Source organism: Anguilla anguilla, chromosome 14, assembly GCF_013347855.1.
Source record: "Anguilla anguilla isolate fAngAng1 chromosome 14, fAngAng1.pri, whole genome shotgun sequence".
Taxonomy (NCBI): Eukaryota; Metazoa; Chordata; class Actinopteri; order Anguilliformes; family Anguillidae; genus Anguilla; species Anguilla anguilla.
The window spans coordinates 31,211,986-31,228,055 of NC_049214.1; the positions used below are offsets into that span (position 1 = coordinate 31,211,986).

A 16,070-nucleotide genomic window follows, 5' to 3' on the forward strand; every position below is an offset into this window, starting at 1 on the left:
GACGACCCCCTAAAGTCTGTCGACGAGTGCGGAACAACCCGCTGTCAAAGTCTGGCCGGGGTTGAACGCAGGCTGCGGGTATAATTAGCAGAAACTCTCACTCCGACCGCCCGAAACCGACTGGCAGTCACACCGCCGTGTCCCAGTTGTACTCCACGGCGTACCGATCTCTCTTCTCGCTCAGTCTCCCGTGACCGCCGGCTTATCGGTGACTTTTGACTTCGGGAAAACACTTGCTGGCTGATCGCAGTCCGACTACAGAACAGCGGCCATCTTTGCTGGGGCTCACCGTGCGCAGGTGTGGTTCGACCGACAGAGGGAGGGAGGAGCCGGCTGGTTGAACAGAGTCGGCGGGCAGACCTCCGCCGGTGCCTCTGTGCTCACCGGGAAGTGAAAACCGGGAAGCTTCCTTGAAGCAGTATTTACATTTCATTGTTCATAAAAGTCTACACGCGGCAGACGTCTGTTGTTTATTCAAACCTTTTCTCTCAACGTTTTAAGACGGCCAAACAGCCTATACTGGCTATCAGCGAATGCAGGCCTACACCATGTAGCACTTCCCAAGGCAAAAACATGTTAATATTGAGCTATTCGATCAGGCTCCTCCAATAATTTTCATGCGCTGTTAGAGAAACGTGAATTTATATATGATAGGATGGCGGACTTGTCAGCATCTTTTTATAACATTGTAGGCTATTCAGCTTAATTAGCGTAATATAACTGACAGCACTTAATAAACAAACTTAGTAAAGACTGGTCATACAATCCTAAACTGTTTACACTCAAATTATATATTGTATCATATTTCCTGTGTTAGGCTTACAGATAGCCAAGTCATTGAGAAATATAGAATATCCAGTGCCCTTTACTCTCAATATTCCGGGTATACCAAAAGTGACATATCTCATCGAGTCAAAGACCTACCAAAGACTACACATTTTTAAAACACACAGGCCTATACATATATATTATGAAAAAAACAGCACACATTTTTTTTAAATAATAATTTTGTTTCCCTCTACTCAGGGAGTTAAGGGGCCGAGTGGTGGAGGTTCTCAGTGAAGCAGGGAAATGGCTCCCTCTGCTGGGGAAAGGTTAGAAGGCACTCTGGTACGAGCTCAGCCGCAAGTCCCAGTCCAAATCACTTGGGGACAGGAGTCCAGAAAACCCGATTAGCTGGACTGCACGAGGACCCATCCTGTTTGTGGCCCCTAATTTTCCATAGTTATGTTTTGCGCCCAGGAACCTGCCTAACGGCCCAGCATCAGAAAGGGGTATCGCATCAAGGTATATATGGGCTAAACTAAGACACAAGGATTACATTTTATATTTTATTTTATTTGTAATTTTCTATAGCTTAATCATCTGATATGCTTAACATGCCCAACACGTATAATACCACTGCACAGTGCAGACGCACACACGCACACACACATTTCCGTCAGCAAAGTAAAATTAATTGCTGATGAGGAAAGTGCTAATTAGGCATTTATCATTGCAACAGCAAAGATCCTGTCTCATTCTGCTAAAGATGTGTTAATGTGCTTTATAAAATCATTAACTTATTGACCTGGTCAAGATCCATAAATTCATAACGAATAATAAAGGCTGTTATAATGATATACGGTACGTCATAATAGACGCGTGGGCCTCATACAGGAATAACATCAGAAAAATGGCAGAAAATCGCTTGATAGCGACAGCATGAAAATTTCAATTGAGCAAAAGAATCTTAATGCATTCACCATGCTCGCCTAAAGAAAACACAGGACTGCTCTGTGAAAATATGACTATTGCTTAGAGTTTGTTTATTTAGCGTTTGCTATTATCATTATTTCTTAGCAGATGTCCTGTTTTCGTTATGCGCTGCATTGTCGGTGTTTTTCCGCCTGTCCTCGGTCTCGGCGGATCAGGGCGACTGTTTACTCGCGCGCTGCCCCACGAGGCGGGTGACTCAACGCGGATCTCGGGAGACCGCATTACATTTAGCCTCAGAGAAAATATTGGCAAACACGCACTCCACATCCAGCCTGCATCCCCAGCAACATTCAGGTATACTCAGTGCAGTCCGTAACTTTAAGTGTTCGGACAGGGACACATTTTTTGTTGTTTTGGCTCTATACTCCTGCACAATGGGGTCGAAATGAAAACAATGAATATGGGGTTAAAATGCAGACTGTCAGCTTTAAGTTAAGGGTGTTTACATCCATACCCAGTGCTCCATGTTGGGACCCCTTTTATACATCAATTACCTAAACCAGATTATCCTGACCAGGGTCTCGGGGGGTGCTGGAGCCTATCCCAGCATGCATAGGGAGAGAGACAGGAATACACCCTGGGCAGGCCGCCAATCTATCGCAGGGCACACTTTTTATACACAGTCCCCTCGCATTGCTTCATTTCAAATCCAATATGCTGCAGTACAGAGCCAAGGCAACAAGAATTGTGTGTCAAGTCTCCAAAAACACACAGACTGCTCTGCATATACTCAGTGGCCACTTTTTTAGGTACACGTTAAAATATGCTAATATTGACGCTGGTGTCTTGTTCGACCAAAGCTTTGCATTGTTTCTATAGGCAACGGCCCAAAGCTGCGTGGTCAGGCACATGCATGTGCAGACAGACCCCAGCATAACGTCCGTGTGAGACCCCAAGAGTATGGCCAGTGTGACTTATTCCGGAAGAAGGGGCTGAAGAGAAGGCAGATGTCACCCTGACCCGGGGGCAGGATTCAGTTAGCGAAACGCCTGCATGTTTAATTCAACCGCTATGAGCGTGATTAGACCTTAATGAGCCATAAGTGATTAACAAGCCGTCCTGGGGTGGTGGGCAGCTCAGTCTGTGTCGTCGGTTAGGCCCCAAGGGGAAAATCCATAGTCTCTGCTTATTTTAAATTTTAACTATCTCTGCGTACTGTCACCCATCTTCATCTCACCAACATCCATAATAATAGGCCACTGCATTGAATAACATGAAGAGTAAGATCCTTGGCAGATTTTTTTAACATGTATAGGCCTCAAGCCTATTCCATGAGATTAGTTATGTGAACTATTCCCACTCAAAATGTTTAATTTGCATAAAATAACTAACATTCTGGTTGCCTATATTCTGTGGTGTGTACAAACCACATGCACATTTATTTTAGTTGTACAGGTAGTGAAAAAAATGAAAACACTGATATAAAGTCACTTAATAGGGTATTGGGTCAGCACATGTGCCTAGTAAAGGTTTTTTTTTTCCTCCAAAATTTTAAGTCGATGTTCTAGAACTCTTTCAATTCCAGCAGTGATTGTTACATCAGCAAAATGTTCAGTTAAGAACATTCTGATCACATATTTGTGTTCTTACACTTCAAAGGGTTGATAGAATCATTAGACATATCCCACATATATACTTTATTGGGGTCCATTAGGCAATGGAAATACACTCTTAAATATGCTAAGGCACTCCGCATATATTCCTCAGTACATGTCAGCATACTGCCATTTACATCTCTGACTAAGAAGGCATGTGGACTGTGTCAGTGTCATGGTCCTCAAACCTACTCTTTTCTGAAAGGGCGCATTGTCATCTTCAAAGACTCCCATCTCTGCAGGAAAGAGATGCATTACCACGCTGAAAAGACGATTTATCCAGACCATTAAGTAATGGCCAACATTGACTTTGACTTTTGAGAGTATGAGTGCAACCAAACCATGCCAGGAAAACACACCCCATGTTCAAGCTATGGAAAATTAAGAGATCATCCCATATTTCTTGAAGAAGTGGTTACTCCACCAAATATTCATTGTTGAACCCTTCCCGAAGGGAAGACATTGTCCTTTTTATTATTTATTTATAGGTGTAAACTTATGTATAACAACTCTTTATAACAATGTATAACAACATTGTATTTTCAGTATTTTGACCAGTTGTCATTTTCCGCAAATAAATCTTCTGAATGACAATATTTCTATTTTGAATTAAAATCAAATGTGGTCATGAAAGAATACGAAAAGCTAGATATTACAGACTGACACAGACCCACAAACTGTGGGACTGAAAATTTGATGTGGTCTCCCAATTTCTTTCCAGATCTGTAGTTTGGACACCAATGGAAGCGTCCACTGTCAAAACACTGTCAATTCCTCCATTTCTTTTTTTCACCACCATCTGTATTGTACAAAGTGTGCAGTTTTTTAAACATATAATTAAAGCATATCTTAAACTTTCAAATTCAGACTCATCTTCAGATTCAAGATCACCGGCAGTACAGAGCTGTCACACCAGACGCAGAATTCACCTACAGAGTGGCTTTCTGTAACATTCTGCAGACAATGGGGCTATGGAACGAGCGCCACTATACGTCGGCTGAAATAAATGGGCAGGAATGTGACAAAATATGTGCAACAGACGCACGGAAAAGCATTATTATACGCTAATAACTCCGCGCACTTCGTTCCCGCCTGGTAAAATGTGCAGTCACGACCGCTGGTCTGTCTCTAATGGCTATCTTCCCCCGACCTCCGACCAAACGCGGCAAAGCGGCGCTGCCCGTTCCTGCGGCCTAATCAGGAACTCTGATTATCGCCGCGGCAATTAAAGTCCGCTCATTAACCTTAAGTGACGGAATCAGGCCAATGTCACTGCCTCGGCCGGCGTGCAGGGCTACATAAGCGGGGTCGTCCAAGCCAGAACCCAAAAAAGGCTTTTTCCTTCGCTCCGTTTGCATCGAGAACCAAAAAACGCAGTGAGTCTGATTTCTCTCTCTCTCTCTCTCTCTCTCTCGCTCTCTCTCCCTCTTCTTCTGTTCTTGTAGCGTTTAGCCGTTGAGCTTTCGGTCTGTACGTGTGCTAGCCGTTTGTGTCGGGGTTTGGCGCACTTTTATCGGTGAATATGAGAAAGGAGAATTCGGGCAGCTCTTCTCTTGGGCATTTTTGGAGTCTCACTATAACGTAACTCTTATTTCTGAGACTTCAGTTTAACTGAGATATGTTCTCTGTGTTTTTTTTTTTTTTTTTTTAATTTTTATTTGGAAATGACATCTTTTGTCCGAGCGTTGTGTTGAGCTTCGAACGGAACGGCCAATGCTGTGAAAACCTTAATCCCATGTTCCGTCTGTTATTTCTCGTGTCATCCCGTCTTTCTTCTTCCTTCCCTTTTTCTTTCTTTCTCTCTTTCCACGCAGCCATGTCGGGAGCCGCCGTGTCCATGTGTCTGCTGAGCCTGCTGTCTGTCTGCTCAGCCTGCTACATCTCCAACTGCCCCATCGGGGGCAAAAGATCCCTGGAGGAATACCCCTCACGCAAGGTACAGCATAAGGCAGCGGGGACGGTGGGGTTTGGGGGGGCATAGGGGTTTGAGGGCTTGTTGGACAAGAGGTCCATTGGTTTTGTAGAATTCATGCTGTTGACTGTCAGGGGTACAGCTGGTTGTGTGTTAGCCTGTGCCCAAAGTCTCCTGAACCAGACATTTTGCCTTTGACAAAATAATTCCAGCTTTTCTAGAGGGCTTTTACTGTTTAGTATAAGGCAGTGTTGTAAGATTTGATGTCTTATTGCACAGCCTACTGTAAATTTTGTGAGAAAAACTGTAAAATTATGTAAGCTGTCAGTGGTAATTTCATGACATTTGTGCACATGAGGTAAGTTGAAGGCTAAATGATATGTATTCCGGTTTTGTGCGTGTAAATGAGTATCTACGCTAATTATACTCCACAAGCCGCAGTTCTGCTGCACCTGTGCATTTTTCACACCTGGGACTCCTTGAGAAATGATGACAAAGGGACAAAAAGTTGTATGTGTGTCAGGAGGGGTGGGGGTATTGCATTACTTCCTAGTGGAACTCTCTCACACTCTCTCCCTGTTTTTCCCTCCGCCCTTTCTCTCCTTCTCTCCCTCCATTTCTCCCTCTCTCCATCTCTCCATCTCTCTCTTTCTCTCTACCTTCTCTATACCTGGCTTTCCTCTTTCTCTCCCCCTCATCTCTGTCTTCCTCTATCTCCCTTTCTCTACCTCTATCTCTCTCTCTCGCCCTGTCTCTGCCTCCCCTCCTCTCTCTCCCTACCTCTGCCCTCTCTCTCTCCCCTCTCTCTTCCCCATCTCTCTTCCCCTCTCTGTCTCCCCCCCTCTCCCACCCTGGCTTGGCCCCCAGTGCCTGTCGTGTGGCCCCGGGGACAGGGGCCGCTGCTTCGGCCCCAGTATCTGCTGCGGCGAGGGGCTGGGCTGCTGGGTGGGCTCCCCAGAGACGGCGCGCTGCATGGAGGAGAACTACCTGCCCACCCCCTGCGAGGCTGGAGGGAAACCCTGCGGGTCTGAGGAGGGACGCTGCGCCGCGCCGGGCGTCTGCTGCGACTCAGGTCAGAACCCCAAAATCTACAGCATTATGAGGCTGGCCCCTTTTGTATTCTGAACCTACAGTACTGTGAGGCTGGCCTCACTTATAACCTACAGCACTGAGAGGCTGGCCTCACTTATAACCTACAGCACTGAGAGGCTAGCCTTAATTATAACCTACAGCACTGAGAGGCTAGCCTTAATTATAACCTACAGCACTGAGAGGCTAGCCTTAATTATAACCTACAGCACGGTGAGGCTGGCCTCACTCATAATCTACAGTACTGTGAGGCTGGCTTCACTTATAACCTATAGCACTGTCAGGCTTTACTTATCAGACTCATAGCCTACAGTAGTATGTAGCTAGCCTCACTCATCAGACTTAGAGTACTCTCATCCTGCCAGTGTGACACTGATGTGAGGCAAGCTTCTGCTTATGTGCTTTGCTTATAAACTAATGGTCAGTTAATTCTTATGACAAATCACAATCCTGCGTCCAACTGGAGGCAATGATAAAAGCCAACTCAACGCTGGCTAAAAATACTGGGGTTGGAACTACACCCCTCAGGAGCCTGCTTGACCAACGCGTCTATTTTTTTTCCGCCCATTCCCAAGCAGCCGGCTCTTTCTGGGGTCCCATCTGCGTTGTTCCCGTTTGGGCCGGCCAGCGGAGGACGGGCTTGCCCCCCTCTATAGCCAGGTTTCTCCCAAGATTTCTTCCCCCCTTCCCACCTTACTGCTCGCTCTTTGGGGGTTCAGGTCTAGGTTTTTGCCCAATCTACCTTATGTTACTTTGTGACAGTTCTCTGTAAAAAGCGCGATGCAAACAAAACCAATTTGATTTGTTTTGATGTAGGCCATAGCGGGAGTCTATGGAATGTTTTGTGCATTTCTGCACTGATGTGCCACACTCAGGGAAGGGCAGTTTTTCCATGCGTGGATCATAGATCATGAGTTTCACGCCTCTTTTCTATGCTTTATATCCTAATGCCTTCCTGCCTCTTGCCCAATGCATGCTGGGATAGGCTCCAGCACCCCCTGCGACACTACCCAGGATAAGTGGGTATAGATAATGGATGGATGGATGGATATCCTAATGCCACCTGCAGAGTAACCAATAAGGATAGATGTTTTGCTTTTTTGGGAGGCAAAGTGCATTTGTACCCATCCATGGTCATGTTCTCGTTTGTCTAAATGCCAATGTCCTCCCCGTTTCTTTAGAGGGCTGCAGCTTCGACCAATCCTGCGTAGCCGGGGACGGCGAAAACGACCTGGCCGGCCAATCGGAAATCAGCAACCCCGGCCTGGGAGCCGAATTCCTGGTGAGGCTCCTGCACCTGGCTGGCCACGCCCCTCCTCATCGGCTCCACCAATGAGCCGCGCGTACGGCGGGCTCAGGACAGGCTCTTAGTTTCCAGGGATGTACAATCAATCAGCGACATAAATACATACCCCTGTATAATGACCACATTGCAAATGGATGTAAATCTGTGTATAAAAAATTTCAATGATAGCGACGTGTTGTAAAGTACAGGAGGTGGAGAAAGACCACTAATTAATAAAGACTTGTGAGAGTGCCTCTGTGTTCTGGCTGTGTTCACTGGGGTCTGTTCCTTTTTTTATTATTTTTTTAAATCTGAAAATACGCTTGCATGTGATAACATGGTAAAGTAAATCTGTCTCAGAACTATGGCTACAGTTAGATTTGATTTGAGAAGTACAATCTACACAGTTAGCACCAAGTTAACACCTTAAACACACAGGCAATTAACACTTTTTCCATGGGAATAATACATCTCACAACTCCAAAAATAGGTCCTGTAGACCCACACACACACACACACACACACACACCATGGGTCCCACTCATTTTAGGAAATCATTTTCCAGGACTTTTCAAGGACAATTTCCATGCCTTAGACTTGCAGACATGAAACATGGACCATAGCCTAGCCTACAATTTTCCAGGACCTCACAAATATTTCCAGGACATTTTGTACATTTTATAATTTTCCAGGTGTTTTCCATGACTGGAAAACTAGTCGATAAATTTCCAGGTTTTCAAGGTTTTTCAGGACGAGTGGGAACCCTGACACACACACACACACACACACACACACACACACACACAGTTTCTCTCCCCCTCCCAGACAGTACACACACACACACTCACATTCACACACACTGTGTGTGTGTGTGTGTGTGTGTGTGTGTGTGTCTGTGCGTGTGTATGCCTGCGGGCCTGTCCACGTGTGTTCATGCGGGCACAACACACAGTGACAGAGTGCACCAGAAATCACCTGACCTGTATCAATGACCTCAGAGGACATCGCTGAGTCATGATGAACCCTGACACACACACACACACACACACACACACACACACAGTTTCTCTCCCCCTCCCAGACAGTACACACACACACACTCACATTCACACACACTCAAACACACACACACTTTCTCTCCCCCCCTCACGTAGAGTACAAGCACACATACTCGACAAAGGACCAATGTTAATTTGTGTGTGTGTGTGTGTGTGTCTGCGCGTGTGTGTGTGCGCGCGTGTGTGTGTGTGTGTGTGTGTCTGTGCGCGTGTGTGTGTGTGTATGCCTGCGGGCCTGTCCACGTGTGTTCATGCGGGCACAACACACAGTGACAGAGTGCACCAGAAATCACCTGACCTGTATCAATGACCTCAGAGGACATCGCTGAGTCATGATGAACTGTGACATCATCGCTCCAAGGCCACGGCAGTGGGCATCACATAATGCAGTAATAAACCTTATCAGCCTGAGGAGGCTGAACAGAGATAGGACAGGCAGGACAGAGCACAGCAACACTAGGTCCTGGGAGGGGTTAACTGGCAATTCTGGATCAGCCCATGCAGGTATTTCATTGGTTAACTGACTATTTTATCTTCTTGCTCTAGACCCTGAACCCCCAAATGACTCTGTACCAGCCATTGTATGCTAGCTTGTCCTCAGGAACATTTTTAAATATGCAAGATGTGCTTCATTGCATACAAAAAAAGCCAATCTCAGCCAATCAAAAACATACACTAAAACTGAAGTAACCTTGAAAAAAAGCAACCAAAAAATGAATTATCCGTTTAATTGCGTGTTTGAACATAAATCTTGCTAAATTTGAATAAAAATGGCGGGTAGTGCTTTCATTCATTAAGTGCGTCTTATATATTAAGGGATTAAGGTTTTCCAACCCTCTTAAGAGGGTTGGAGAACCGCTGCTCTACGGTACAGAAACATTTCAACACACAGACAGCTCCTGAAATGATGCAAAGACACACGCCATTTCAGGAGCCTCCTCCGCAAAAGCACCTTACTCTGGGCGAACCCCAAAAAACCCCAAACGTGGAGTCCGGTAAGAAAAGCAGAATACATACGACGGCTACAGCGTGCCTAAACTAACTAGGGCTGGACAGCAGAACAGAGAAACTGGATTACCATGTTTTAACTACCCGCCTGACTCAGACCCTCAGTTCTGCTGCAGCCAATACAGGAAAAACGTAAAAGACCCACTGAAAAGGTTTTTTTTTTACTGGAAACTACATTGAAATGGAATTCAAAATAAACACAATTCGATTTGTTTATTTATTAACTTATATTGTTTGTTTAAAATGCGCAAAATCTTATAAAATCACAACATGTCTAAGGACAGAATGGTTGTAAGTGCTTCTGTTTGTATCACACTCTCGGTTCTAGAATTTCACCAATTACACCACATCTCTGGCTATATTACTCAGTGCATTGCGTATACCGATGAGTAAAACAATGCCCCACAATCTCTGAATCTTCACCGGAATGGTTGCCCTGGTGAGTAAAACAAGGTCCCACACAATCCGATTCCTCACTAGATTGTTAACACCCTTGAGTAAAACACCCCCCCCCCCCCCCACACCCTCAGATTCCTTCCCAAATAGCTTACATCGGTGAGTAAACCAACGCCCCCACGCTCTCAGATTCCTCACCTAATTGCTTACACCGGTGAGTAAAACAACGCCCCCACGCTCTCAGGTTCCTCACCTAATTGCTTACACCGGTGAGTAAAACAACGCCCCGCGCTGCCGGACGGAGGTGACGGATTCGATGCGCTCCCTCAGCCTGCGTTCCCAGTCTTCACCCAGCTCCAGGTTCTCGTAGCGCGTCGCCATTTTCTCCAAGGCCCGCACCTCCTCCGGGACATCGACAGTCAGCCCCGCCTTCTGCACCGCATCCTGGAACTTGGCAGGTGATGCGGTTGCCATGCAACACCTGGGACAGGGAGAGTTTGCTCATTCAGCGCCTCCTGCCAGAGAAGCAAGGTGTGCAGCACCTAGGATGGAATTATGAGGTAAAGTTGGAAAATGTGTGTGTGTGTGTGCGTGTGTGAGAGAGAGATAGAGTGTGTGTGTGTGTGTCTATGTGTGTGAGAGAGAGTGTGTGTCAGTGCGTGAGTGTGTGTGTGTAGGAGAGAGAGAGAGAAAGAGAGAGAGAGAGAGAGAGAGAGAGAGAGAGAGCGAGCGAATGTGTGTGTGTGTGTGTGTGTGTCTGTGTGTCTGTGTGTCTGTGTGTGTCTGTGTGTGTGTGTGGGAGTGTTTGACCTGTTCTCCCCAGGGCTGAGGGGACTGTGGTAATGATGCCAGACAGCCACAGCAGTGTGAGGACACAGCAGGTAGTGATTCTCCTCCCAGCACCTCCTCATGGTCCCCACAATCCCCTCATCTGTCACCGAGCCGGCAGACATCACCGACGACAACTGGGGAGGGAGGGAGAGAGAGAAAGAGAGATAGAGAATTAGAGAATGAGAGAGAGAGAGAGAGAGGGAGGGAGAGAATGAGAGAGTGTGTGTGCATGTGTGTGTGATGGAGAGATTGGAGAGATGAGGGGATGACAGCAAAGGTTAGGAGGGGGGCAGCTTGTGCTGACCTTGCTGTGGAGTGCATCAGGCAGTGTGATTTTGTGAGAACGCTGAAACTCCTCCATCAGCCCCTTCACCAGCAGTCCGTCCCGCCCTGATAACAGCCAGAATACCCGCTCCATGTTGTAGGGGTCCTAAGGAGTCACACTTCCTGTTAGTGCACACACAAATACACACATACAGTACATACTCATACATTCTCACACGCATGCACATACACATACATACAGTACATACTCACACTCACACATTCTCACACACATGAACGCACACACACATACTCACCCACACACGCATACACACACACATACAGTAAATACTCACACTCACATTCTCACACACATACTCACCCACACACACATACACACACACACAGTACATACTCACACACATTCACACTCAAACACACATGCATACTCACATAGAGACGCACACACACACACATACACACACACACACACGCACACACAGCCATGACCTGACACTTCATAGCACACCTGAATGTCTATGGCAGAGGCCAGAGTCTGCTTGACTTCGGTCGCCATGGAGAAGTCACCGCTCCGCACCGCCCGATGCACGATGTCATTGGCATTCACCATGGCAACGAGTCGCAGAGGCACACCCATCTGCTTCACAATACAGCCAGCTGGAAGACGGACACGAACAATCGGGATTACGTCAAAAAACAGAAAACACACAACGCAGCAGTGGAAACAGCACTCCCAGCGCAGAGCAGTTTGAGCCAGTCCAGGTCTTACTGGGAGCAGGTGCATACGACTGGGGACCCTGGTTCTGGGGTCTCGACGGGTCCTGCTGATTCCTGCTGGTTGTAACCTTTGTTTTTGGCCTAATACAGTATGAGCACCCAATTCAGACCAAACACACAGGCGAGGTCTGTAATCAGTGCCTGCAGCTCTCCCGGACCAGGGTTGGCCACCCCCACAGAGAATGGCTTCTGCCATCAGGCAGCATAAAGAGAGACCTGGACCGGACCAAAGCCATATGCCATAGGGGTGTCATTTCTACCCCCATTACATTACGCTTATGTGGCTGGCAACAGACATGCACAGGTTTCGAGCATACTGCTTTAACTATAAACATTCAGGATCAGTGTGAAAATAAAGAGATCTGGCAAAATAAGAAAGAGAGGGGGAGAGAGAGAGACAGAAAGAGAGAGAGAGAAAGATTAGCACAGAAAGACAGTTGTTTATGTGATAGAAGGTGAAGCTGAGAAAGATAAGGGGGTGTAGAACTTTGTCCCTTTCAAGAGCTCTCAAGAACTTCCTTTTATTATATGATAGCGTGCACGAGACCCGAGAGAGAGAGAGAGAGAGAGAGAGAGGAGAAAGAAAGAGAAGAGAAGCAGAGGCCGATGTGATGACAGCATCCGCAGGCAGGGGGCGCCGCGTTACCCGTGATGTTTCCAGCGCCGCCCGTGGGCACCACCACCTCCAGGCTGGGCAGAGCGCCCCCTGGTGTCCGCTCCAGGCCGCTCAGCCGCAGGTAGGCGTACAGGAAGTGGGCCAGCTGGACCAGGATGCGGCACCAGTTGACGGAGTTCAGGCTCATGAGCCCGTGGTCCCTCACCAGGCTCTGGTCCGCGAAGAGGCGGCGCAGGGGGACGTCGATGTCGTCCGAGCTGCCGTCCGCTGGGGACGCAGAGACAGCGCGGCGCGTTTTCAGAGTGAGGCTATCCTTCCGCTACAACGCCCCTCCTTCTTACGGGTTAAAGTATGTCACATGCTCATTTGGTCCAGGTCCGGTCTGATTTGTACGAAAGTACACATTGTCTGAAAAGAAGTCATGTGAATCCATATTTCCCAAATAAAGGCCAAAAAGCACTGTATTTAAAATATGTTTTCAGAAAGCGTCTGATAACCGGCTCCACTGACCTGCGAAGACGTGCACGTTGTCCTCCAGGCAGGTGGTCATGTGCTTCTCCTGCACGGCGGTGACGCGCCCGCGTGGGAACACCACCACCACGTCCACGCCCCCGAGCCCCCGAGCGCCGCGGATGGCGGAGCCGCCCGTGTCCCCCGACGTCCCTGCGGCGGGACAGAGAGGCGCGTCGTATACCCAGCGCCCGCGCTACGCCGCTTCGGGCAACAGAGCCCGTGACGCGATGAAACCGGTGAACTTTCCGGAAAACGGAAAGACCCCACAACTAAAAACTTGCGATCAACAGACGTCAATTAAAAGAAGGATGATGACTCATCGCCGGACATACGGGCACTCCATAACCGATACAAACACCGCCAATCCATCTTCAGCAGACGGATTCTAAAAACGTAGCCATATGCTTGGAATTGAAATGACCCAAATGGAAATGGACACATGAGTTTGTTTTGAAACCATTTGCTCCAGCAGAACAGAAAAACACACACGCTGAATCCTGTGAGACTTAGGGGAGATTTGATTAAGGCTTTAAAATTTATTAAAGGGCTTAACAAAGTGAACTACAGAACATTATCCAAGTTGAGTTCGGTTAGCAGAACGAGGGGGCATAAATGGAAACTGGCAAAGGGTAAATTTCACACAGACATTAGGAAATATGTTTTCACACAGAGAGTGGTCAGTGTGTGGAATAGCCTGCCTGGACATGTAGTGGAGGCAGAGACGCTGGGGGTGTTCAAGGCCCGACTTGATACAGTGTTAGATACTATCTAGCTTTTAGGTGAACTAAGCATGAAGTGCAGTTTAGTGGTAGGAATAGACGAGCAGTGTTGGGCTGAATGGCCTGTTCTCGTCTTACGTTATGTTATGTCATGTTACGTTATGTTATACTTTACTGAGATAAAAGCTATCCTGTAATTATGGGTATTTGTGCGCAGAGAAGTTGGACACCTGACAGGCCCAAACTAACACGTGGAGGCGAGCGGAGAAGACCCTCACCCACGAGGACGGTCGCGCGCCTGCTCTCCCGCTGCAGGAAGTAGTCCAGCAGACGGGTGGTGCAGGTCATCGCCAGGTCTTTAAAGGCCAGCGTCTCTCCGTGGAAGAGCTCCAGGACGGAAAGACCTCCGCCCAGCTGTGCCATGCGCACCACCCCGGGGACTGAGAACTGAGACAGGGCACCAGACAGAACGGCTGGGGACAGCAAGACAGACAGACAGACGGAGGGAAAGAAGGGGAAAAAAAACGAACTAAAAAAAAACAGTTTCTGCCCACGCGTATTGTGACAAATAATTATACCTGGAAAATTATGTTAAAATGTCTCTATTAGCTTCAGGCCATATGTATATATAACGAGAATCCATACCATGAACTTCACTGACAAATTATAAAATTCTTGACAATATTCTGTGTAAATCTGGTTCATCCTTTCAGTGTCACTAAACTATAGTTCTAAATTCCCATATAACAGTATGGGACAGTTTGCACTCTAAGTAATGCGACAGCAACCGTTATACTGTGAAATGTACAATTGTGTAATATCGGGAATCACTGAGAGACTGCTAGAGTAAGTGGAGCGGGAAGTTTTTTGTTCTTTTTACCATCCAGATCATGGCGAGGGACGAGATCGTCCGGAATGAATAGGGCACACACTTCCTGAACCAGCTGCGGGTAGGACAGCGACGCCCAGGACCTCAAGGTGTCGGGGGTGAGGGTGGGCACGGTCTCCGGCATGAACATCCCCCCGTCCGGCGCATAGCCCGAGAACAGCACCTCCCGGAATCCCCATCCCTGCACTCCTCCTCGCGTGCTACAGTAGCGCATAATTTACCTGGTCCCTGTGACAGCAACAAACGGCGGTCAGCAACACACAATGCTCACACATGCACACGCCGCGCGCACACAAATAGTTTTTTTTGTCATTACACAGTATGCATGATTACTTACCAATGTCAAATCACAGTAGGTTTACAACATAAAACAAGCTCGACGCGCTGTAAAGTGATCATTAAATCATTTCAAGGTTTACGCAACCTAACGGTATTCAGACTTACTCTGCGTCAATAACTTATATGCAGACGTTCAGACTGTTTTCCTGATGCATGCTATTTAGCAAAATAATAATCTTGTTAACTCTGTCTGCCCCAACTCCCGCCGCTTCCTGAAGCAGTGCGTGCTGAGTGGCCAGTTTAGTTGAGCGTTGGCCGAGGAACAGAGTTCACAAGGAAACTTGGCAAGTGCATGAAAACCATAACGCCATCTGCTGGTATTATAGATATGACACTGTCTTTGTAACCTTGAAGGAGCTGCTTAACCTATATTTCTTCAGTGTATTTCCTGTTCTATAAATGGATACTATATAAAAATGCAAAACTTGCGTGAGTCGCTCTGGCTAAGAGTGTCTGCTAAATCACTGTAATGTAAAGTAGATTGCTAATAGTCATGTAACTAGCTGTTGGGCTGAAGCAGGTTGGTGGTTTTTACTAAGTCAGTTAGAGTTGACGTGAGGTTGAGTGGTGGATTACCTCTGTAGTGGTAACTCAAAAAACATTTCAGGTTATCCACCAGCAGTCGATAACCATGACAGCCTTCCTCTGTTAGTTTTAAATTCTGTTTGGTGACGTTCAGCTGCTGCAGTGCCTGTCCAGTATGTCAGCTCAATTGTATTTGTGTAGCACTTTTTACAGAAACACTCTCTCAAAGACACTATACAGACATGGGAAATAGGAAAAATTAGGCAGGACTGAGCCTGAACCCCCAAAAATCCAGCAAGTGAGGTAAAAAAATAAAAAAAATAGAAAAAAATTACTCCCCAGTAGGAAGAGAAAAACACCCAAACAGTAACAAGAGAAATCTCCCTGCTGGGAAGGACCCCATCCTCTGCCGCTCAGCCCAGAGTCACCAGTCAGTAGATAAGCTGTGTGGTAATGTACAGGCAATAGAGAATCC

The 16,070-nt window shown here is 47.0% G+C and overlaps 2 protein-coding genes across 3 annotated transcripts; one reads left to right on the plus strand and one right to left on the minus strand.

Moving 5' to 3' along the window:
- Nucleotides 1–4,580: 4,580 nt before the first annotated feature.
- On the plus strand, nucleotides 4,581–7,891 carry oxt (oxytocin). Its single transcript, XM_035392291.1, has 4 exons — nucleotides 4,581–4,729; nucleotides 5,168–5,289; nucleotides 6,133–6,337; nucleotides 7,536–7,891. Exons 2-4 carry the CDS (start codon nucleotides 5,170–5,172, stop codon nucleotides 7,688–7,690), a joined length of 480 nt encoding a protein of 159 aa, XP_035248182.1. The 5' UTR covers nucleotides 4,581–4,729; nucleotides 5,168–5,169; the 3' UTR covers nucleotides 7,691–7,891.
- A 2,001-nt stretch (nucleotides 7,892–9,892) lies between these two features.
- thnsl2 (threonine synthase-like 2) lies at nucleotides 9,893–15,332 on the minus strand. Of its 2 annotated transcripts, none has more exons than XM_035390087.1 (9): nucleotides 15,176–15,332; nucleotides 14,723–14,959; nucleotides 14,121–14,315; nucleotides 13,121–13,273; nucleotides 12,641–12,877; nucleotides 11,726–11,874; nucleotides 11,237–11,362; nucleotides 10,912–11,066; nucleotides 9,893–10,582 (listed from the first exon to the last, which is right to left on the minus strand). In XM_035390087.1, the coding sequence occupies exons 2-9, from the start codon at nucleotides 14,943–14,945 to the stop codon at nucleotides 10,363–10,365; spliced, it is 1,458 nt and encodes a 485-aa protein (XP_035245978.1). In that variant the 5' UTR covers nucleotides 14,946–14,959; nucleotides 15,176–15,332; the 3' UTR covers nucleotides 9,893–10,362. The 2 variants fall into 2 exon arrangements, with proteins under 2 accessions (XP_035245978.1, XP_035245979.1); XM_035390088.1 differs by having other exon boundaries at nucleotides 15,069–15,318.
- Between the last annotated feature and the right edge of the window lie 738 nt (nucleotides 15,333–16,070).

Coding starts and splice junctions, on each gene's coding strand:
- oxt (XM_035392291.1), top strand. CDS start 5,170: ATGTCGGGAGCCGCCGTGTCCATGTGTCTGCTGAGCCTGCTGTCTGTC. Junction 5,290..6,132: donor AGGAATACCCCTCACGCAAG/GTACAGCATAAG, acceptor CTTGGCCCCCAG/TGCCTGTCGTGTGGCCCCGG. Junction 6,338..7,535: donor GGGCGTCTGCTGCGACTCAG/GTCAGAACCCCA, acceptor CCGTTTCTTTAG/AGGGCTGCAGCTTCGACCAA.
- thnsl2 (XM_035390087.1), bottom strand. CDS start 14,945: ATGCGCTACTGTAGCACGCGAGGAGGAGTGCAGGGATGGGGATTCCGG. Junction 13,274..14,120: donor GCGCGCGACCGTCCTCGTGG/GTGAGGGTCTTC, acceptor GTCCCGCCGCAG/GGACGTCGGGGGACACGGGC. Junction 12,878..13,120: donor CAACGTGCACGTCTTCGCAG/GTCAGTGGAGCC, acceptor CTGCGTCCCCAG/CGGACGGCAGCTCGGACGAC.